Raw genomic sequence first — 25,293 nt, forward strand, 5'->3', positions numbered from 1 at the left:
ACTGATCCACTCCATGCCACGCCCACTGCTGCAGTAATTCAGACAAAACCAACTAAGTATTGAGTAGATGATCATACTTTTCATCTTCATACTTTTCATCTTCATACTTTTCATCTTCATACTTTTCATCTTCATACTTTTCAGTTGGACAACATTTCTATAAATCTGTATCAGTTTTAGTAATATTTTAATTTTCTGAGATAATGAATTTGGGATTTTCATTAATTGTCAGTTATAATCATCAACATTAAGATAAATAAACATTTGAAATATATCAGTCTGTGTGAAATGAATTAATATAATGAACAAATTTCACTTTTTGAATAGAATTACTGAAATAAATCAACTTTTTCATAATATTCTAATTATATGACCACCATCTGTATATGATAGTGTCGTGTGATATGATATACTGTATATGGCAGTGTGATATAACAATATATACCGTAATTTCTGGACTATAAGCCGCTACTTTTTTCTCACGCTTTGAACTCCACAGTTTACACAATGACGCAGCTAAATTGTGGATTTTTCCCGGTTTTTTAAGCTTCATGCCGCCACAAAATAGATCTCTGTCACATAAGACCAGGTGGAACGATGAAATTATTAACATTAAAGGTAGGGTAGGTGATATACAAAAGCTAGCATGATTTTGAATGTAGCCTCCCTGACGGCTCCGCCTTCACCCCCCTCGCCCCTCCCCTCTGTGCTCCGTCTCACTCACATGCATGCTCACAGCTGCTGCAGAAGAGGAGCTCAGCTCATCACTTGTATTGTGTAGAAACGTCGTTGTCTCATTCAGCAGTAAATAAACAATAAACTTTATCATTCTATATGTTAAAAAACGTGACTAAAAACTGTTTTAACTCTGTCAGCGGTGACGAGCTTTCAGTGTGAACTCGTTCATGTGAAAGATGTAGAACGAGCAGGGAGACAGAGAGACGTGATTGGTTAAAAAAAACGGTTAGTTTTTTCCATTGGTAGAAGTTATTACAGGTTTACAGCTGCTACAGATGATTTACTTTGTTCCTTTTTCAGAGAAAATAAGATCTTAATTTCTATCAGGACATTAAGACAATTTCAACCAAAAACTTAAAAAGTTTATATCATTTTTTGCTTGCACTGAATCATTCTGATCACTCATTTTGTCATGATGCACACTGCGTCATCATAGCAATGACGGGAAATAAATGTTGTCAGAGCGTGAGCGCCCGCTGCAGCATGAATACAGTAAAAATCAGTCAGTTTATAATAGAAGAATAAACAGAATAAAGTTGTAAAATCACAGCCTTAGGTTTGTTAAGATTGATCAGTGATCTGGACTCTGAGGCTGACGGAGACGCTTCTGTAAGGAGGACAGACAGACGGATCAGAGATCAGAACATCATGGATATTATGGATATATGGATGTTCTGATCTCTGCTCCGTCTACAGTAAAAGTCAGACAGTTTGTAATAATAACATAACAGCATGAAGTTATCAAATCACCACGTTGGATTTGTTCAGAAGTGATCACGTCCGTATTCTGACTCAGAGTCTGACTCTCTGTGATCACTCTGTGGTAGTTCACGGTAAGAAGAGCAGATGAAGTGGTTTATCAGTGGTTACAGTAAAAATGACCATAAAAAGCTGTAAATGTACTGATATGTAGACGTGGAGCAGTGAGGAGGAGACTTCATGTAGTAAAGGAAACTTATCAGTTGAAACACAAACACTTCCCTGCAACCTAACTTGAGTACAGCAACCCGCCTACCTGCCCGTTCTGATTGGCCGAGATGTCTGAAGGGCACCCTCATCAGCCAATAGGGTGTGGCCTAAGTTAGGCTGCAGCATTTGTGTGGATTTTTCTTAGAAAATAGCTAAATTATTGTAATGCAGCCAATAAAACAGTGTGATTTATAGCCTGGACATTACAGTATATTTTTATATATATATGGTAGTGTGATATAAAAAGGTCAAGCGTATGATATAACCCTCTATGGTTTCTATGTGTAATTTAATGTGTGTGTCTCTGTAGCTAAAATATGATGAAGCTAACCAGGCTAACGTGCTACTTAGCAATAGCACGTTAGCCTCCGCATTAGAGAAGCAGCTGGTCCTGGTAGACGTAGAAGATGCACTAAATGGATCCTGTTGTATTTGGAGGTGAAACGCTGCTTTTTTTCCACCCAGACCTGGTCATCAATTAGTCTGGTTACTAACTGTGTCACTACAGCTAACATGACTAATGAGAAAATGCGTCTAACAACTGTTAGTGTTAATGTATCTCCTGCTTTTAAAGAATAGAACCTAAAACCTCGACTGTCATATATGATCTTTCATGGAGTCAAATTCACTACAGGTACGGTTTAAAACCATAGCAGTGGTCATTATTAGTGGTTTTTGCGCCCCCTGGTGGCATTTGAACACAATTACTAATCAGAACACGTGACAACGACAGTGCCTTGTGAAAGTATTCGGCCCCCTTGAACTTTTCGACCTTTTGCCACATTTCAGGCTTCAAACATAAAGATATAAAACTGTAATTTTCTGTGAAGAATCAACAACAAGTGGGACACAATCATGAACTGAAACGAAATTTATTGGATATTTCAAACATTTTTAACAAATAAAAAACTGAAAAATTGGGCGTGTAAAATGATTCATCCCCTTTACTTTCAGTGCAGCAAACTCTCTCCAAAAGTTCAGTGAGGACCTCTGAATGATCCAATGTTGACCTAAATGACTAATGATGATAAATAGAATCCTCCTGTGTGGAATCAAGTCTCCGTATAAATGCACCTGCTCTGTGATAGTCTCAGAGGTCAGTTTAAAGCGCAGAGAGCATCATGAAGACCAAGGAACACACCAGGCAGGTCTGAGATACTGTTGTGGAGAAGTTTAAAGCTGGATGTGGATACAAAAAGATTTCCCAAGCTTTAAACATCCCAAGGAGCACTGTGCAAGTGATAATATTGAAATGTTAGGAGTATCAGACCACTGCAAATCTACAAAGACCCTCTAAACTTTCAGCTCATACAAGGAGAAACTGATCAGAGATGCTGCCAAGAGGCCCATGATCTCTGGATGAACTGCAGAAATGTACAGCTGAGGTGGAGACTCTGTCCACAGGACAACAATCAGTCTATACTGCACAACTCTGGCCTTTATGGAAGAGTGGCAAGAAGAAAGCCATTTCTTAAAGATATCCATGAAAAGTGTCATTTAAAGTTTGCCACAAGCCACCTGGAGAAACACCAAACATGTGGAAGAAGGTGCTCTGGTCGGACCAAACCAAAATAGAACTTTTTGGCAACAATGCAAAACGTTATGTTTGGCGTAAACGCAACACAGCTCATCACCCTGAACACACCATCCCCACTGTCAAACATGGTGGTGGCAGCATCATGGTTTGGGCTGCTTTTCTTCAGCAGGGACAGGGAAGATGGTTAAAATTGATGGAAGATGGGTGGAGCCAAATACAGGACCATTCTGGAAGAAAACCTGATGGAGTCTGAAAAAGACCTGAGACTGGGACAATGATCCAAAACATGAAGCAACATCTACAATAGATACAGTGGTTCACAAATAAACATCTCCAGGTGTTAGAATGACCAAGTCAAAGTCCAGACCTGAATCCAATCCAGAATCTGTGGAAACAACTGAAAACTGTTGTTAACAAACGCTGTCCATCCAACGTCACTGAGCTCCAGATGTTTTATAAAGAGGACTGAACAAATATTCCAGTCTCTCAATGTGATAAACTGATAGAAACAAACCCCATGTGACTTACAGTAGTTATCACAGCAAAAGGTGGAGCTACAAAGTATTAACTTAAAGGGGATGAATAATTTTGCACGCCCAATTTTTCAGTTTTTTATTTGTTAAAAATGTTTGAAATATCCAATAAATTTCGTTTCACTTCATGATTGTGTCCCACTTGTTGTTGATTCTTCACAAAAAATTACAGTTTTATATCTTTAAGTTTGAAGCCTGAAATGTGGCAAAAGGTCGAAAAGTTCAAGGGGGACGAATACTTTCACAAGGCTCTGTAGATACGTAGCAAAAGTCACCAATACTCCTTCATTGAGAAGATTCCTAATAGAGCAGTACCATTTATTTTGGGATGTATATGTGTATATATATATATATATATATATATATATATATTAGTGTATTTGTATATTTGATAAAATATATAATGAAAAGCAATTTTCATTAATTTCATGTAATTTAAGGAAGAAAAACTATATCTGGATATACATCATTGTCAAAGTATAAATCTACCTATATCGTAATTAAAAAAAAATTAAAAATTCACACGCACACACAGGCTCCGCCCTCAGCGGTCCGTCACCTTTCCTGGAGACGTCACAGATGAGCGTCCAGGCTCTGATGAAGTTGGGCTCTTTGCTCTGCAGACGAACCACACAGCTGTACGCACGCTTCTTAAAGTCCTCGTCTTCATCAAAACGCTTCTTTGACTCCTGACGAAGAAACGCATCATCATCATCATCATCAGAGAGGAGTCACAGGATAACATGGTCACCAGTCCAACAGGACACTCACTTTGTAAAAGGCTTGCAGGTCTGCGATTGGTGGAGAAACACTGAGATAATCTGGGAACTGGTCCTGGAGGTGAGCTATCAGCATCCCAAACTGGGTCCCCCAGTCCCCCACATGGTTCAGTCTGAAACATTTCACAATAAAAGCCTCAAGTTCAGTCTGAAACATTTCACAATAAGAGCCACATGGTTCAGTATTAACCCTTTCACAATAAGAGCTTTCCACTGCGTACCTCACTACGTCGTATCCCAGGAACTCAAAGAGTCGACACAAACTTTCTCCAATGATGGTGGAACGAAGGTGACCAACGTGCATCTCCTTAGCGATGTTTGGAGACGAGAAGTCCACCACTACCTTTAATACACACATTAGTACACACGCTACCTTTAATACACACATTAGTACACACGCTACCTTTAATACACACATTAGTACACACGCTACCTTTAATACACACATTAGTACACACACTACCTTTATTTTGAAATGAAAGCAAAGGAAGTTTGTTTTTCACCTTCTTCCTGCGACGCAGCGTTGGAGGTCGAACTCCGTTCATCAACAAACTGCTCACAGCACGAGTGACAAACGACTTCTTCAGGAACACGTTGATGAACCCTGACACACACACACACACACACACACGCATGTTAAAATGATGAAACGTTTGATGTGAAGATATAAATGAATCAAACCTGGTCCAGAGATCTCAGTGTTGTGGATCAGTTGATTATGAGGTAAATGTCGGACAATCTGCTCTGCAATTTCTCTGGGGTTGGTTTTCATTCCCTTTGCCTTCATCATCTACACACACGCACACACTTAAAATTAGCAACAATAAAACCATGAACCATCAAGAAATTATCAACCTAATTCATGTTAAAAAAAAAACAAAAAAACATTTTTTAAATATAATTAAAAAAATTATTTAACATCTAAAAAAATATATTTTACTTATAATTAGGAATTCAACCTGTGTATTTATATATAAATATATTAAAAAATAAACCAGAGCAATATTAGTATATAATTGAATGAAGCTGAACAACAGATAATTATAAATAAATATAAATTAATAAATGATATTGGGTCATTTCACATCATTTCACTAATATTCATAATATTCTTAATGTTCTGATATTTTTGCCAATTGTTCTTTAATTCATCAATATTCTCACTGTAAATGTGTAGTTTGATCTGATCAATACTTTATAGATATGGATAATATAGTGAGTGGGTGTCATTACGCTTCCATGTTCATCTTCCATTATGTCTGTAACTCCATCACATATAAAGGTAAATATGGTACAGTAATAAGCTCCACCCACTCTCTCAGAATATAGAAATAGATCTGCTATACATCCTATATATCTGGTGGACATGTCAGCTCCTCTAAATAGTCACAAAGTCAGTGTGTGTTTGGGTCTGGAACATGTTCAGTAAACTACTTAGCATATGTCTCAGCTCCCTGTAATGTGATCAGCTTAGAGCTATGAACATAGACTGTTCACATCACTAATGATTAGTCGCAGATATACATTGGTTCTAGACTCACACGCTCTGGAAATATGAACAAATACTTTATTTACTATTTTCATTGTTCTATAACTGCATGTGAGAATATGTTTTAATTTACGGTATAAATGTTACTGTTTATTTGATATTAAAACTATTTTTCTTTATGTGAATTCTCCATTTTTATTTTGGACTCAAACTTTGAGTTATTTCATCACTGATGAATATTAAGGCCATTGTTTGTCTCTGTGTCTGATAATCATTTATTGATTATTTGTTTTTAACAAAAACAGTTATTTTTTAAAACATAATATTAATTATGAACAAATTTCTCATTTTCTACATTTTCTCTTTTTGGGTGTTTTTCCTTCAAAATACATTAACATATATCATCATCATTATCATCATCTGTGTATTCTGAGAGAGTAGGTGGAGCTTATTACTATACCATATTTACCTTTCTATGTGATGGAGTTATAGATTTACTGGAAAATGAACATAGAATTTATTTTTTTTAAAAATCACTAAATTATCCAAATTCCAAAAGTATTGATCAGATCAAAGTAAACATTTACAGTGTGAATATTGAAGAGTTAAGAAACAATTAGTAAAAATGACCAAAGTGTGTGTGGACCATTAGTGGAATGATCCAACAATTATTAATTCAACTAATAGATATATTATTACTATTGTTATTAATGTTGGTATTTAATTACCTGAGCGATGGCCATGGCGCTGTTGCACTGATAGTCTCCAAATCGAGCCTGCTGATTGGGCGACACAGCCAGAGGTGGGCGGGACAAATCAGGGAAAGCTGATGTGATGGCGGTGGCAAAAACGTGTTGCAGAGCGACCACGATGTTGGTCATGGCGTCATTGGATACGTCATCCTCCTGCAAACTCTGAGACAGGAAGTGTGTTAAAACCACTTCCTGTCGGAGCAGGAAGTTGAAAGTGAGCTGTGTAGGATTCTCACCCTCTTTAACACGTTGATGCGATATTTCAAACGTGAGTTTTCCTCCTTTAGCTCCAGGAGACGAGCGCTCGCTACCGGAGCACGACCAAGACTCTCCACCTCAGCAGAAAGACACTGGATCTCACACTCCTAACACACACACACACACTTTAGTTCAGGGACCAAACACACACCCGTTCGACCACAAATGAGCCGCAGGTTTTCAGCGGGAAAACGAACCCTTTCAACATGAATAATTCTCACTTCCATAAAGTGTGAAAAGCATCAAATATATCTAATCAATAAGTGACACATACTTCAATGCCCTTTAATGTATTTATTTATTTTTTGACCAGTTTTAAATGTCATTTGGGGAGATTTTGCGGAATAATTTGAGAAAAAATTCTTTCAACAACAATTTACAAGTGAATTATTTGGTCATTTACACAATTATTCATGTTTTCTGTGTTATTTTCTTCTGTGGTGCGAATCAGATGCTTTGAAGGGCCAGATTTGGCCCCCGAGCCTTGAGTTTGATACGTGTATTTTAGATAAAGGAGGCTTTACAGTCAACTTTAAAATACACAATTAAATGATACATTCACTGACTTCTGATCGATTCACTTATTTAACTATTTGTTCAGCTAATTATCATGATTATATCTTAGATAGTTTTTTTTAATACAATCACCAGCCCTCCCTAAGGAAGGATAAGAAACACTTTATTATAGGGAGGAAATAAAAAGAGAGAGCAGTGTTATACCTGGGTGGGGGGAGGGAACAGGGAAGAGGGAGTCAGGGTAGGAAATGGAAAGCATGGAGAAGAGTTGATTATTTTAAAGTGAGATGTGATGTTGTAATTGTGTATATGGTGATCAGTGTGAAGCTTAGGTATATATATACACACATTAATAAAATATATTAATATGTTCGCCGAAAGTAACTTAATCACAATATAAAAAAAACTCAAATGTAACTTTTTAAACGTTTTTAATCATGAACTCCCCTGAAAGGAAACTAGAGGGCGCCAACACTGCAGTGCAAGACTCCATTCAAAGTTCAGCCTATTTAACATGTTTTACTGTATAATCTTAGTCACGTGACCGGGACTAGTCAAAAACAAAACAGTTGATGTTTATTGAATACGGAAATAAAACTACAACACAATAATTCTATTTTAGTGTAACGTCTTTCAGCTGCCTGAACAGGTTTCTCTTTGTTGGACGTGTAAACTTTAAGTAATTAAAAAAGAACTATGATTAAACAAAACATGTTCTGTGAAAAACATAAGCCGCTTATTAAACAATAACTTTACTCGGTTATTGGATACAGTTTGAGTCAAATGAGTCCGAGTAGTTTCTGACAACAGGCGTGAAATCCTTGAATTTGCCGTTTTCCAGGCGGACTCTCGTAGCTAAACTAGCCGCTACACACGCTCCTCCGGGCGGCTCTGACCTGCTGCTGAAGCCGGGCTGTGTACTCGCATACTCGGTCTTCCATCTCCACAGCTCCGTGAACCGAAACAGTCAGTAAGAACCAGTGAACCAGTGAGTCAGTGGAACCAGCTGGACTAGTGAACTTAGTGGCGGATGATGAAACACGTTAGACACGTTTCCGCTTCTGGTGACTTTGATTCTCCGGTGACGCAGCACAGCGCCCTCTGCTGCTCAGGAGGAGCAACTCCACGCATTTACCCAGGTTAAATCTTTATTTGTTACAGAAACGTCGTCATGGGTGTGACTTTACGGAACAGGATTTGGGCCAATTTTGGATGCAGAAAATTAATTTAATAAAGTAGAAGTTTTAACTTTATTCTCGAATTTTCGACTTTTTTCTGGATTACCAAAAATTATTTTCTCCATCAAAATTGTCCCTAGTCCTCTTCCGTATGACTGCCCGTTAAGATAAACACTCAAAATTTACATGAAATAAACCAGAGGGTTTTTTATTTTTATTTTAGCCTTTCACAGTAAAACTCCAGGTTTTACAGGTCAGGGGTTTAGAAAATAAAAGACAAAGACAAAAGGCTTAGAAGAAGAACTTTATTGTGAAACTACAAAACAGGGTTTGTTTTTGTGCTGGTGAGATATTTACAGCTCGTTTCAGTGTCTGAGAGGAAATTCACAGCTTTATAAAAAACTAGATCCTAGAATCAAACCCCGATCACAGGAAGTGCAATAAATACAAGCAGAGACACCTGATCATCATCATCATCATCATCATCATCATCATCAGGAGGAAGAAGGAAATCATCACTGGATCTCACACAAACATGATTGACATTCAGGAAGATCAACGTTGAGAGGACGCACACAACTCGTCATCTTTAACTTCATGTTTTTAATGAAAAAAGTGTTTTCATGCTATGCTGGAAAAACCAGAAAACTCCAAGAGACACGCCCCTAAATAATCGTTTTCTTTTTCTTAATTCTCCCCTAGTGGTAGGTCAGATAAAACCTGCGGTTTAGTTACACTTTAAGTAAAAATCAAACTCTTATTTTGTAGAAACATCCTCTGCTTTTACAGCAGGAACAGGATGAAGTGAGTGTTACAATTCCACTGGTGCTCATGTTATCCTGTGAACTTTGTGAACTGTTGTCATGAAAAAGGTTTTGGTTTTTCATGTTTAAAATCGAGATAAGTCGCAGACGGATTGTTTTTGTGCAGATTTTTACAAAGTTTGTAAAAAACGTGAAAATGTGGAGCTTAAAGTTAAATTTGACAATGTGCGATAGTTTCTTCATTCTTCAACGCACACCTATCCAGCTTTTAGGATTAATTTTCTGAACAAAAAACGTTTCTCATTATGCACATTTTTTTCAGCAATTACGTTATTTTCATAGTTTTTCAAAATAAAGTGATTAAACAATCTTCTCTTTCATTTTTTGTTTCCCAACACAGCTTTCTAAAATAAGACCATGACAAAGGCATGAACCAACAAGTTTTCAGTTTCAAACTAATTTTTACATTTAAAGTAAAATTTACAGTCAGTAAAAAAAAACAAAAAAAAAAAACGTACATTTGTTGAAAATCATGAGCTTTGAGAACCAACAATCATTAACGTTTCACATTTGTCTTCTTAACTTAAAAAGAAACACGTTTTGTTCTAATGTTTGTGTAAAGTGCGACCTGAGGGTTAGTGCTGCTTTAAACTCTTTTAAACCCTCTGCAGCTTTTATTTTGAAGTTCTAAAGCTAACAATCCTTCAGATTAATGTGACGACACCTAAAGGTTGGAGCAGGAACTGCAGGAACGCACGGAAACTGTTTTGTTCAAAGAAAATATTTCAATTTCTTACTGAAAAGTTTAAAAAAAAAAAAAAAAAAAACGTTTTAGTTCCATTTGTTTGCAATTTACTGTCAATAAATATTATTTTAATAAAAAAGTGTAAAACACAAAATGTTTTAAAATTTAAACTTAAAAAAACATAAAAATTTGAACTTTGAGGATAATGTTGGTGTTTTTTTTTTTCCAGAATAATTAATAAATAACAAAATAATAATAATAAATGCAGAGGATTTATAGATTTTCAGCATGTTTTTTTTTAATTATTATTACGTTTGATTTTTTTTTATTGTAAAAGTAATGAAAGAAGGTCAAAAAATGTTAAAATCAAAACAATTGAAATTAAAGTTTACCAAAACAAACACATTCTGCTGTGAATCCAAACGTTTGAGTTGTTTAGAAATCATTTACATTATTAATTAATCCTTTTTAATTTCATCAAATAATCAAAAATACAGTTAAAAATGAGAATAACTAATAAATAACAAAATAATGACAATAATTGCGGAATAGAGTCTCTGCATTAATTATTATATATTTATGTAATTATTTACTTATAATTATTGAGTTTGAAGTGGTGGGAAAAGATCAAAAAGGTTCAAATGAAATTAATTTAACTTAAAGTTCAGCAAACAAAACATTGTGCTGTGAATTTCAATGTTTGCTTTGTTTATAAAACGTTTAAACTATGGATGAATTTAAATTACTGGATTAACAAAGTCAGACTTTCTTACATGGATGGAGTTTGAATGATTAATCATTGATTATTGATGGTGTGATTGGAGGAACGTAGAGCATGGTTAGTAACACAAACAAACAGAGCTATGGCTAATGTACACAGACTATCATCACCATCCATAATGCCTCCACAATTCTTCATAACACCGCCCAGCGCGGCGTGGAAAGAGAAAATACTTTGAAATGTTTCTCTACACGTGGGCCGAGGGCAGGTCGGGGACGCCGCCACGCGCTCGGGTAAAGAACGCCATCTTCTCCCTGCAACAGCACAAACAGGCAGAATGTCAGCCCTCCAGGAACACAGTGTAAGGTCATTGGCTGCGTGAGTGGAGTGGGCGGGGCCTACCTGAAGCTCTGCACCTCAGGCACTTCTTTACGACTCTGACCTCGGATCTTATGGACGTCCTTAGCAGCAGCTCTCATCATCTTCTCCACTCGCTTCTCCTGCAGCTGCTCCTCAGGCGTCTGCACACACACACATCATAAATACACACATTATACACACACACATGCACACACATTATATATACACACATTATACATTGTACACACACACACACACACATCATAAATACACACACATGCACACACATTATACATTGTACACACACACACATTATATATGCACACATTATACATTATACACACACACACACACTATATATACACACATTATACATTATACACACACACATTATATATACACTAGGGATGTAACGATTAATCGTGAGGCAGTTAAAAATCGATTCATAGGTATCACGGTTGATATCGATTTTCTGAAAATTGAATCGCAGTACTTTTTTTAACCGTTATCCACAAGTGTAGGCGGCGGGCGGAGTCTGCTAATACTTTCTTTCTGGCTGCCTTCTACTCTTAAATATGTTAATAAATGATTCATTACCCCTTTAGCACCGAAAGAATATCTGTAATATTACTTGAATATCTGTAAAAGTCACGTTTTTCTATTAGCCCTGTCTGCTAGCATAGCATCTCTTCTTCACTGCAAGATATCTGCATGCCAACCGACCACTGTGTTACCAGCGCCCTCTGCTGGTCCAAACAAATATGACGTAAAAGTCCAATTGTTAAGGCACAAAATACATTTTCAGTTGCACTTTTAAAAGAAAAAGAACTATTATGCAGTTTTGCATTGTTTATTATTGAACCAGAATTTAAATTAATAGGCTTCATTTTCATTTGTATTATTCCTTTATTTATTTCATTCAAGATTTATTTTTAGTTAAATTGCATTGTTTTAAATAGTTTATCAAGGAATTCTTTTGACAATGAAAAATAAAAGGAAAATAATACAGTATTTTCTAGTTTTTTCCCCAAAAAAAAAATTTGTCTACAGTCCCATTTTGTAAAATAAATCGTGAATCGAATCGTATCGGGAGTTGAGTGAATCGTTACATCCCTAATATACACACATTATACATTATACACACACACATTATATATACACACATTATACACACATCAGACACACACACTATATATATATACACACATTATACATTATACACATATTAGACACACACACACATTATATATACACACATTATACATTATACACACACGCACGCACACACATCATATATACACACACTATACACACATCAGACACACACACTATATATATATACACACATTATACATTATACACATATTAGACACACACACACATTATATATACACACATTATACATACACACACATTATACACACACGCACGCACACACATCATATATACACACATTATACACACATCAGACACACACACACACACACACACACATTATATATACACACACATTATACACACACACACATTATATATACACACATTATACATTATACACACATTAGACACACACACACATTATCTATACACACATTATACACACACACACATTATATATACACACATTATACACACACACATTATACACACATTATACATACACACATTATACATTATACACACACACACATTATACACACATCAGACACACACACACACCCACACATTATATATACACACATTATACACACATTAGACACACACACACATTATATATACACACATTATACACACATTAGACACACACACACATTATCTATACACACATTATACACACACACACATTATATATACACACATTATACATTATACACACACACACATTATACACACATCAGACACACACACACACACACACACACACATTATATATACACACACACACATTATATATACACACATTATACATTATACACACATTGGACACACACACACACACACACAACAGTCAGCATCGCCCTCTGCATTAAAAGCACCAAAAACACAGAAAATTACACTATAAACAACATAAATGAAACTGAAAAAACACAAAATTACACAATAAATGAAAAAAAACACAACAATTCAAAGGAAAAAAGACAAAATGAATAGAAAAAAACACACAAAAAGCTACACAAAACGATCCCAAACATACACAAACTGAGCCTAACGACTGTATTCAGCTCCTGTTGTTTGTGTGTGTGTGTGTGCAGTGGTATCTGTACCTGTTTGTCAGCATGCTGCAGCAGCATCCTGAGCCTCTGGTCGTCTCTAATGAGGGGGGGCAGCTCCGTGGCCCCCTGTAGTCTGGCTCTCTCCAGCTGATTCTTTAACTCTCTGAGAACCTGCAATTCCTGCATCAGGTGAGTCTGACGGGTCCGACACACCTGCAGGTCCAGCTCCAGGTCCAGGGACGTCCTCAGGACCCCGTCCAGGCCTCGGACCCCCGCAGGAAGCTGAGGGTTCATCACATGATCACCTCATTGTCCTCTATGTGTGTGTGTGTGTGTGTGTGTGTCGTACCTTCTTCATGCGCATGCTGCGTCTCTCTGAAGCGTTCCTGACAAATGGAGACTTTTTAGAGAGCGTAGAGCTGTCACTGTCACTGCGGTTAATCTAAAGATAAACATACACAATCTCAAGATAAACACACAATCTAAAGATAAACACACAATCTAAAGATAAACACACAATCTAAAGATAAACACAGAGGGTCTATGTTACTAATATACATTAGAGCTTTAATACTCCCTCAGATCTGATCACTTCATAACTTGGTCCTGACCAGGTTGATGAAGTTTAAAATGATGAATAATTAAAATCCATAATTCAGACCAAAAACAACTCTGTTGTTACAGAAAAGACAGGAATGATAGAACTCAGACAGGAAGCTGCTGATACTGTTAATGTGTAAAATGTGTGAGATTATTTATGATAATAATCTATTAGATGATGCTCTGCAGTTAAACTTTATTACAGCACACACGTGTTTCTATTCATGTAGATCTATTTATCACACACTGGGATGAGAACACATTGTTTACTGTAGTATGTTCCTGATGATGATGTCAGCCTCACTATAGCGTATGAATGAATGAATGAATTAATGACTTCACCCGTCCATGCATACGTAGACATAGCCTTCATCAGCTGATAGACTGTAGATCAGTCTATCAGATATAAATCTATATCTTTCCTAAATGATGTCATTGGTAAATGAAAGGATTAATTACTAATTAATAATCTTATTTCCTAAACGCAGCAGTTAGATCTGCACCAACCAGGATCATCTATCAATAGACACGTTGTTTTCTAAAATGATTTTTTAGGAGGCGGGGCTTCAGGATTCGCTAACATCCTAGCCAGAGAAAAACCTGGTCGTGACCAGGTTAGTTGTTCAGCATTAATTACCATACCTTTGTAGTCCAGCACACACTGATTAAATCCCAAAAAGAGCTAATCTAGATTTGTAACATACCCTATAACAACCTAAAGATAAACACAAACATGGGGGGATTTCATCAAAGTGTTCTTAGTTGAGTCATGCCTACGGTTTAAACCTTGTTTAAAGCCGTCCATGACCACGCCCTCTTTTACCATTTCATCAAACTCTTCTCAGCTTGGTGTTTACATTAAATGCACGTCTTTATTAGACCCAGGAAAACGATCACAGATTTCATGATTAGAGAGTGAGGGCGCAGGTGCTGCAGCTTTTACTCTAATTTAAACAGCCAATAGAAACCGCTGCTGAGACCAACAGGAAGTGACATCATCTGTTACTGATCAGTGAGAATAAAGGACGTTTCTGTGGTTTGAACATTTTATAAGTAGTAAAATGTTAAACATGGTGTTATTTAGTACATTGATCATGTGATCACACACTGATCATGTGAGTTTGATAAGTTTTTTTAACACCTGTCAGCGTTTAATAAAGAGATGATGTAACTGATAATTAAATAATATGTAATTAATGAGACTAATGAGTGTTTGATGAACTAAACATAACATTGTAATGATCAGAGGGAACAGCTCAGCGTGCTGTGTGACGCTGATGTCACGTCCAACGCTGCAGGTCAGCACTGAGCAGCGTGCACTGTGTGCACATCTCTTAAAGTGATAGTGTATCTTTGTCATTGGGAGCCTTAGTGCTCCGCCCTGTCCCTGAAGCCCCTCCCTCTCTGTATATCCACAGCTTTCTCATTATTAATCTCTGATCAATAAATAAACACATTTATACCGTCAGGTAAACAGAGGTGATGATACACACGTATCCTTATATATTATTACTGATGGTTTAAACACATGGAGACTGTGATATCATTAATAATACATTACACATTAAACATGTAATAATGATTATATCATCATTTGTATGGATTTAAAATCATATTAAACATTTACCATCATATTCTGTTTCATTTCCTTTTAAAATACCGTATTAAAGTGGTATTTAAACTATAACACATTTTCTTTTATAGATCTATATTAAGTGTTTTAAAGCATCACTAAATGACTGCTTTAATAAGAGTGACTCAGCAGATTAAACCTGATCAGAAGCAGGTTTGACCCACGGACTGTGTTACTATGGTAACCAAGGTGTTTTCTCGTTGATGAAACTACTGTTCTAGTTAGAACGGAGCCAGACTCAGGTTAAACCTGGACTTAACCCTGAGCTGGGTTTGATCAAATACTCCTCTGGTGTAAATCTAAATCTAACACAAAGCTGTAGTAAATGTAGAGCTAATGCTAATGCTAATCACCCTGCAGATGTACTGGCTCTGAGGTCCAGGGCTGAAGGTCTTGGACCTGATGATGGTGTTTCCTCTGATGAACGGGTTGTGCTGCTGAACATCTTTGGGTCGAACCACTGAGAGGTGAGGGGGGGGATGTGTGCTCGTCTCTTTGTTGACCTGCACCAAACAACAACAACAACAACACTGTCAGCAATGTGCACGTGCACACGCACAGCGCTGACGTGATGTCACAGACCTTCACTGGGAGGACCGCTCCTATTGGAGGATGAGGAGACGTCGGCTCCTCGTCCTCAGCTTCCCATTGGCTGTCAGGATAAAACTCCCTCTCCTCCTCCTCCTGCGGTGGGAGCCCCGCCCCCTCTGCAGAAACTCCACCTCCTCCTACTGCCTTCTCTAATAGATTGGTCTGCAGAGCATCACAGAGCCTAAAAATAACAACATGTCCGTGTTACGCCCCGTGCTGGCTGCCTGAGTTGCTTTACATCTGGATTTGAACTCACCACTGCTCATCATCATCATCATCATCATCATCATCATCAGGAATGTGGACTCCAGCCTGAAACAAACAAACAAACAAACACAAACATCATGTTTGACTTTTTACACTTCAGTAAAAATAATAAATTAATACAAGAGAGACTAATGAATCAGAGACGGGGTTAAAGGACACACAGGGGGTGTGTGTGTGTGTGTGTTCACCTGTTGTGTGGCTCCTGTGTGTTCTATGCAGACATTGTGTGTGTGTCTCAGCAGGTTAAACCACTGTGTGTGTCTCTGCTCTGAACACACAACATCTGCACAACTGATCTGAACTCCAGCCTGAGGAAGAGGAAGATGAGGAGGAAGAGAAAGAGTGTCAGTTAGTGAATGTCAGTCATTAACATTTACTTTCTGTGATCTCTCTCTGACCAATCAGCACTGACCTCACACTCCTCGTGTCCTGATGAGCTGCTGCTTACGCTGCTAATGTTAATGCTGCACACGTCCACCCTCAGAGTCTTCTGCCGCAGTGCACTGTGGGTAATCTGCATGCCAAACACCTCACCCACTTCCACCACGTCCCTCACTGATTGGACGCTGGTCCTGAAGAGACAACGAGCGGTTCTGACGCACGGCAGCACCGCCAGGCGCACGTACCTGTAAAAGGTCAAAGGTCACGTGACCATACGACAGAGCGCCTCATTTTATTATTCATATCATCCCTCCAACCTCTGAGCTCCTTTTTAGGATCTCATGGCTCTGCTGGTGCTGGTTTTACTCATTTATTTTCATCTACTTCCTGTTGATGTATTTATTAATTACATATTTATTTAACATTTATTTTCTTTATTTTTGTCAATGAACGTAGGAAATCCCTGTTTCAGAGCATTAACTTGAGTTCCTGATCACTAGTTGCACACGTACACTTTGCGGTCCTCCTGCAGACAGAGGGCGCTACAGTTGATGAGTTGCATCACACAGATTGAGAAGCGTTGCTCTCGGGCCTCGTAGCGAAAGCCGAGCTGCACCTGAGAGCAGCACGAGGCTTGTCGGCTCTCCTCATACGAGCCCAGCAGGAGGTCAGAGGTCAAGACCAGCCTGCAAATAAAAACAGCATGTTTTAATAAAAGAGAAAAATTACAAACAAAGAAATAAATACTTTTGTGACTAAAATACACAAAACAATTTACATTATAATGAATACTTAATATAATAATAGTGTAATAGGTCACCCCTGCCCTAAAATGGTCTTACCGGCGATCCGACGGTTCATACACGCCGCTGTCTCCAGCAACCGATTCGTCCGACACAGCTGAAGTCACGCCCATCTTCTTTGGCTCTGCCCCCTTCTCCTGCAGCGGAGGGGCAGCACCTGAAAAGTAAAAACAGAAGTGTGTTCATGTCAAACTCCAGGAGACAGTCAAAATCTCTCAGTTTTACTTTGTTTACATCAGTGGTTCTCAACCTTTTCATCCAGCGAAGTGACAATAACAGGTCAAAATATGTGAAATTAGAAGGAAAAGTGATGGAAAGGGTTTAAAAGTGCTGAAAATGTCTCAAAAGTGGAAAAAATGTGTAATAAAAGCATTAAAATGTATCAAAAGGAGAAAAAATATGGCAAAAAAAATGATGAAAACAGGTTAAAATATGGAGAGTTAGATGTAGTTGTAGAAAAAGGATAAAGATAAATAAAAATGGACTCAAATTGTTAAAAAAATATTCTTAGATTTTTCAAAGGCATCTGGGGACTCCTTCCCAGTGCAACCCTAGAGGGGGTCCTGACCCCAAGGTCGAGAACTGCTGGTTTATATCATTTTTTTTATTACAAATTGTGGAAAGAACGCTCAATTTTTCCACAAATCTTGCAATTTCTCCCTAACAATTCAAATCAAGAAAGTTTGAAGTAAAGATATAAAAAATTATTGCACAACTGGGGCTAAAACTGTTCTTTTTTTCCTGTCTAAAATCTGTGTCCCACTCTAGATCAAACAGGTCTATATTTGTTCCACAAACAGAACCACAGCTGAGCAGCAGAGGGCAGCAAACACCTCCGTTTCCTGTTTACCTTTGACCTCGTGGTGCTCGTTCTTCTCTTCCAGCTCGGCCAGTCGCTCGCTCAGATCCAGATCCAGACCGTGAGCCTCCATCGGACCCACGAACGCCTCGCTGGACAGGAAGTTGGCGTCAGTGGCAAGCGGCGAGCAGGGCGGGGACAGCGAGGACAGGGAGGAGCGTGGGGACAGAGAACTCATGGAGCGTGGTGTCTCTGACAGTCTGAGGCTGTGGATCCTGCTGGGCTCCACACACACACCACCCCCACCGCCCCCCCCCACAGGAACCACAACGGCCCCTCCTCCCGCTGCCGCTTGGTTCCCAGCGGGCTCCGGCGCCACCTCGTGCTCGTGAATGGTGGTGATGGAGCTGGACAGCCTGAAGCCCCCACACCCCCCCTCCTGCAGGAGCCCCTCCAGCTTGTTCTGGAAGTCCGGGTCGCTGAGCTCGGGCGGATCCAGCTGCAGCGACGAGGCCGAGCCCAGGCTGGACGTTGTCGCCAGAGAACCTCGACTAGACGTTAGAGAACCTCGACTGCTACCCGACGAGCAGGAGAGGGTGCTAGCTGATAGGCTGTGAAAGGAGGGGGCGGGATTTAATGTTCATAACAGAGCGATTAAAACCGAGTATTAATAACCGGGTGTTAATGCCAGTGTTAATCACAGCGTATATGCTAGTGTTAATGCCTGTGTAAATGGTAAATGGACATGATTTATATAGAGCTTTATCACCACTGAAACAGTCTCAAAGCACTTTACATATCAGCTCATTCACCCAATCACTCTCACATTCACACACCAGTGGGACAGGACTGACATGCAAGGCGCTAGTCGACCACCGGGAGCAACTTAGGGTTCAGTGTCTTGCCCAAGGACACTTCGACACATAGTCAGGTACTGGGATCGAACCCCCAACCTCTCGATCAGAAGACGACCCACTACCACCTGAGCCACGGTCGCCCTGTGTTAATAACAGTGTAAATGCTAGTGTAAATGCTAGTGTTAATGCCAGTGTTAATGCCAGTGTTAATGCTAGTGTTAGTGCTAGTGTTAATAACAGTGTTAATAACAGTGTTAATAACAGTGTTAATGCTAGTGTTAATGACAGTGTTAATAACTGTGTTAATGCTAGTGTTAATAACAGTGTAAATGCTAGTGTTAATAACAGTGTTAATGCTAGTGCTAATGACAGTGTAAATGCTAGTGTTAATAACAGTGTAAATGCTAGTGTTAATAACAGTTTAAATGCTAGTGTTACAAACAGTGTTAATGCTAGTGTAAATGCTAGTGTTAAAAACAGTGTTAATGCTAGTGTTAATGACAGTGTTAATAACTGTGTTAATGCTAGTGTTAATAACAGGATAAATGCTAGTGTTAAAAACAGTGTTAATGCTAGTGTTAATGACAGTGTTGATAACTGTGTTAATGCTAGTGTTAATAACAGGATAAATGCTAGTGTTAACAACAGTGTAAATGCTAGTGTTAATAACAGTGTAAATGCTAGTGTTAATAACAGTGTAAATGCTAGTGTTAATAACAGTGTTAATGCCGGTGTGAATGCCAGTGTGAATGCCAGTGTGAATGCCAGTGTGAATGCCAGTGTTAATGCTAGTGTTAATAACAGTGTTAATGCTAGTGTTAATAACAGTGTTAATGCCAGTGTGAATGCCAGAGTTAATGCTAGTGTTAATAACAGTGTTAATGCCGGTGTGAATGCCAGTGTGAATGCCAGTGTGAATGCCAGTGTTAATGCTAGTGTTAATAACAGTGTTAATGCCAGTGTTAATGCCAGTGTTAATGCCAGTGTTAATGCCAGTGTGAATGCCAGAGTTAATGCTAGTGTTAATGCCAGTGTTAATGCCAGTGTGAATGCCAGTGTGAATGCCAGTGTGAATGCTAGTGTGAATGCTAGTGTGAATGCTAGTGTGAATGCTAGTGTTAATGCTAGTGTTAATGCTAGTGTTAACAACAGTGTTAATGCTAGTGTTAAAAACAGTGTTAATAAGTGTTAATGCCAGTGTTAATGCTAGTGTTAATAACAGTGTTAATGCTAGTGTTAATAACAGTATTAATAACAGTGTTAATGCTAGTGTTAATAACAGAATTAATAACAGTGTTAATGCTAGTGTTAATAACGGTATTAATAACAGTGTTAATGCTAGTGTTAATAACAGTATTAATAACAGTGTTAATGCTAGTGTTAATAACAGTATTAATAACAGTGTTAATGCTAGTGTTAATAACAGAATTAATAACAGTGTTAATGCTAGTGTTAATAACGGTATTAATAACAGTGTTAATGCTAGTGTTAATAACAGTATTAATAACAGTGTTAATGCTAGTGTTAATAACAGTATTAATAACAGTGTTAATGCTAGTGTTAATAACAGAATTAATAACAGTGTTAATGCTAGTGTTAATAACAGTATCAATGCCAGTGTTAATAACTGCTGACTCATACCTTTTGAGCTGTGTGTGCAGTGATGAGGCCAGTCGAACTGTCTCCTCCAGTTCTCTCACCAGTTTGTTTCTCCTGCAGTGAAGCCTGAGCCTGAAACGTCACAAACGTTCACAGCTTTATTTCACCACTAGAGGAACTTAGAGGAGGAGCCTATAGGAACCTGAGGGGCGGGGCTTCCCTTACTGACCTCTCAGTCAGAGCCTTGCTCTGGTGGTCCCGTGCAGCCTGTAGATCCCTTTGCAGACGCTTCTTCTCCGTCTCCAGCTTGTGAGCGTCGCTGGGCTCCAGGTGCCGCCGAGGACCAATGAACTGCAGCTCCTTCAAAAGCTCCTCCTTCTCGTTGATCAGGATGAGGCGGTCTCGCTCTGGGTCCAGCAGCCCTGGCCACGCCTCACTGTCCAGTTTGGCAATCTGCACCTGGATGGTGGCGATCCTGGAGGACCGCGGAACAGCCGTGAGACCACGAGTTTATGGTTTTATACTGGTGTGTGTACTGTGTGTACTGGTAAATCTTCAAAGTGTGTATTCTGAATAAATGAACATCCACAAACATTAACATTAACCCAGCATTCTGTTTCCATAGCAACCATGTTGGTACACATTAACATGACATGACAACAGCATAAATACATCAGACAGACACAGATCAATTAAAATAGCCCCACAAACATACACAAAACAATGAAAAAACAAACATTTTAAAAGAAACTTTACACACACGTGTAACAACAACAACAATAACAACACACAGTCACACCTCCTACCTTCGTTTGGCCTCCTCATATTTCAGGCTCAGACGAACCTTTTCAGCAAGTTTGTTGGAGATGCTCATCAACTGAACACACACACACACACACACACACACACACGTTGCATTAAACACTTATAAACAACTCTTATCTATTCTTCACAAACACACACCACTGTACTATGTACTATAAATCTAAAAACATCAGCTCTGTTCTGTGTTTTAAGTGTGTTACCCCTCCACACCAGTAGGAGGCAGAAGAGCACCACGTACAAACCAAGGATTTACCCACGCATTTATCACATGACTGCAGTCATTTTAAATCTCAAATTGTTTAAAGAACTAAAATTTTTCACATCATTGCTCCATATAGTTCATGTATCATTCATAGTCATGTAGAGTAGTGGATCTCAAACTTTTATGGCTCAAGTCCCCCCCATATGTCCCACTACAACGTTTCACTCAGAATACTGTATAAAAACATCTATGAATCATATTGACAAATGAATGAGTGAAAACACACATTTTAAAGAATCTCATTTAGTAAATAAGTGAATGAAAGTGTATTTAGTGCCTCCTTAATAGATTTATTTCTATAGTTTTTTTTTTTTTATCATTTACGGTCATATGGAACCAACACTGACTTTTGTATTTTCAGTCTATGTTCTAATCAACATAATTTATTTTATTGTGTATTTTGTTGTTGTTTGTATATTTTTGTCTTATTTTGTGTGTTTGTGGTATTATTTAAATGATTCTATCTCAGTGTTTGTTTCTTTCCTAAGTCGTTTGTCATTTTCTCTGTTATTTTTGTCCATTTTTTTCTGTCATTCAGTGTGCCTTTGTTGTCGTTTTGTGTGTTGCTGGTAATGGTAAGTCTTTTTCTCTTTTAGTTTGCATTTTTTTGGTGTCATTTTGTGTATTAGGACCTGAGCAGGACCCTTTTGTAATTCAGTATATTTTTCTCATATTTTGTGTTTTTGGCGTCGTTTTGTGCATTGCTACTAATATTTAGTCTGATTATCATTTTTAACTAAAAATAAACATTATAAAGCCACATATTTTTAATGCTCTCATTTGTTAATTTATCTCTCTCTCTCTCTCTCAAGTATCCCCTGTAGTGCCATTGCGTACCCCCATTTGAGAAACGCTGGTGTAGAGGACAAAGATTAATGCCTAAAATCTGTGGCCCACTGTAAATAAAATTACTTATATAGAAGATCAATTATGTTTTCAATGTTTACATCATCATTGAAACACAGTAATAATGATGATTATGACCATAATAGCAACAACATTAATATCATATATAGTAATACGTGGTGCTGGTGTCCCACCTCAGAGGGCAGGTCAGTCTGTGACCCAGTGTCTGTGTACAGGGGGGGGATGGACAGCTCTGAGCTGCTGCTCCACAGGTCCTGATTAGAGTCCAAACAGAAGCCGTCCTTCAGCACAGCCAGAGTCTGAGGAGGAAAACAGTCAGAGTTCAGTGTTGGTTCACATCCCGATACTGATCAATAACATGTGGAACAGAGCTGATCACATCTCATCATCCATCAGTGATCAATAATAATGTTATTACTACACATAGCAAATACATTTACATATGACTGTCACTGAGCAACACTTATTATACACACACACGCGCGCACGCACACACAGGTGTCAGTTACAGATGGAAACATGAACGAGGGGTGAGAACTTTCACTGCCTCACTCTTTCTCTCCTTCACCTGCTCCCACATACAGTGTGTGAAAATATATATGTGTGTGTGTGTGTGTATATATATCTATGTATAGATACACACATATATATACGACCCCGTGAACTGCCACCTTAATGTGGTGGGGTTGTTTGAGCACCCGAATGATCCTAGGAGCTATGTTGTCATACATAGCACCTGTTTGCCATGAGAGACCCTACCAGGGGCTGGTAGGGTCTCTCATGGCAAACAGGTGCTAGGTCAGACAAAGAGCAGTTCAGAAGACCCATATGGATAAAGTTTAAGCAAGAGCCGTGATGTCGCCCGGTATGGACAATGTGGGCCCGAGCTCCTGTGGACCAAGCACCCACAGAGGGATCCATAGGGGTCGGGTGCAGAGAGGACTAGGTGGCGGTCGAGGGGGGGTGCCTCGGCGGCCCGGTCCGTGTCCACAGCTTCTGGCTGTTAGGACATGGAACGTCACCTCGCTGGGGGGGAAGGAGCCTGAGCATGTGCGGGAGATTGAGAGGCATCGGGTAGATATAGTCGGGCTCACCTCCACGCACAGCTTGGGCTCCGGATCCCAACTCCTGGAGAGAGGCTGGACGCTCCACTTCTCTGGCGTTGCCTGTGGGGAGAGGCGGCGGGCTGGGGTGGGCTTGCTTATTGCCCCCCAGCTCAACCACCACGTGTTGGAGTTCACCCCAGTGAACGAGAGCGTTGCGTCCCTACGCCTTCGGGTTGGGGACAGGTCTCTCACCGTTGTCTCAGCCTACGGGCCCAACATCGGTGCAGAGTACCTGGCCTTCTTGGACTCCATTGTTCTACTGGGGGACTTCAACGCCCACGTGGGCTGCGACAGTGAGACCTGGACAGGGGTGATTGGGAAGAACGGCCTCTCTGATCTGAACCCAAGTGGTGTTCTGTTATTGGACTTCTGTGCTAGTTACAGTTTGTCCATAACGAAAACCATGTTGGAGCACAAGGGTGTCCATAAGTGCACGTGGCACCAGGACACTCTAGGCTGGAGGTCGATGATCAACTTTGTAGTTGTATCATCTGATCTCCGGCCGCGTGTCTCGGACACTCGGGTGAAGAGAGGAGTTGAGCAGTCAACCGATCACCTGGTGGTGAGCTGGATCCGCTGGCAGGGGAGGAAACCGGTCAAAACTGGCCCAAATGTGTGGTGAGGGTCTATTGGGAACATCTGGTGGATCCCTCTGTCAGTGGGGTCTTCAACTCCCACCTCCGGATGAGCTTCTCCCAGATCCCGAGGGAGGTGAGAGACATGGAGTCCGAGTGGACCATGTTCTCCTCCTCCATTGTCTTTGCAGCTGTGGCCTGTCGCGGCGGCAATCCCCGAAGCCAGTGGTGGGGCCCGGAAGTAAGGGATGCCGTCAGGCTGAAGAAGGAGACCTACCTGGCCTTTTTGGCTGGTAGGACTCCGGAAGCAGCTGAGAGGTAGCGGCAGGCCAATCGTGCTGCAGCCCGCGCGGTTGCAGAGGCAAAAACTCGGGTCTGGTAGGAGTTCGGGGAAGCCTCGAAAAGATTCTGGCAAACCGTCCGGCGCCTCAGGAGGGGGAAGCAGTGCTTCACCAACACTGTGTACAGTGCAGGGGGGGAGCTGCTGACCTCAACTGGGGATGTTGTCCGGTGGTGGAAGGAGTACTTCGAGGGTCTCCTCAATCCCACTGCCAAGTTTTCCGATGAGGAAGCAGA

General features: G+C 39.5%; 2 protein-coding genes across 2 annotated transcripts in view; both read right to left on the reverse strand.

Moving 5' to 3' along the window:
* Window positions 1–1,309: 1,309 nt before the first annotated feature.
* On the reverse strand, window positions 1,310–8,652 carry rars1 (arginyl-tRNA synthetase 1). The gene is made up of 9 exons (XM_028467185.1): window positions 8,468–8,652; window positions 7,034–7,162; window positions 6,774–6,959; window positions 5,238–5,346; window positions 5,060–5,160; window positions 4,778–4,899; window positions 4,549–4,669; window positions 4,311–4,466; window positions 1,310–1,345 (listed from the first exon to the last, which is right to left on the reverse strand). The coding sequence occupies exons 1-9, from the start codon at window positions 8,510–8,512 to the stop codon at window positions 1,310–1,312; spliced, it is 1,005 nt and encodes a 334-aa protein (XP_028322986.1). The 5' UTR covers window positions 8,513–8,652.
* Window positions 8,653–10,567: 1,915 nt separating this feature from the next.
* Window positions 10,568–25,293, reverse strand: part of wwc1 (WW and C2 domain containing 1) — a 32,529-nt gene continuing 17,803 nt past the window's right edge. Inside the window, exons 7-22 of the mRNA XM_028466881.1 lie at window positions 23,210–23,335; window positions 21,889–21,959; window positions 21,312–21,557; window positions 21,125–21,214; window positions 18,678–19,237; window positions 17,867–17,984; window positions 17,537–17,710; window positions 17,056–17,269; window positions 16,832–16,951; window positions 16,633–16,688; window positions 16,368–16,557; window positions 16,139–16,288; window positions 13,902–13,994; window positions 13,604–13,834; window positions 11,382–11,500; window positions 10,568–11,293 (exon numbers count right to left, since the gene is read on the reverse strand). Coding sequence (XP_028322682.1) covers window positions 11,227–11,293; window positions 11,382–11,500; window positions 13,604–13,834; window positions 13,902–13,994; window positions 16,139–16,288; window positions 16,368–16,557; window positions 16,633–16,688; window positions 16,832–16,951; window positions 17,056–17,269; window positions 17,537–17,710; window positions 17,867–17,984; window positions 18,678–19,237; window positions 21,125–21,214; window positions 21,312–21,557; window positions 21,889–21,959; window positions 23,210–23,335 — 2,625 coding nt within the window. The 3' untranslated portion in view covers window positions 10,568–11,226. The remainder of the gene's footprint in view (window positions 11,294–11,381; window positions 11,501–13,603; window positions 13,835–13,901; window positions 13,995–16,138; window positions 16,289–16,367; window positions 16,558–16,632; window positions 16,689–16,831; window positions 16,952–17,055; window positions 17,270–17,536; window positions 17,711–17,866; window positions 17,985–18,677; window positions 19,238–21,124; window positions 21,215–21,311; window positions 21,558–21,888; window positions 21,960–23,209; window positions 23,336–25,293) is intronic.

This window comes from Gouania willdenowi, chromosome 14, assembly GCF_900634775.1.
Source record: "Gouania willdenowi chromosome 14, fGouWil2.1, whole genome shotgun sequence".
In the NCBI taxonomy this organism is placed as follows: domain Eukaryota; kingdom Metazoa; phylum Chordata; class Actinopteri; order Blenniiformes; family Gobiesocidae; genus Gouania; species Gouania willdenowi.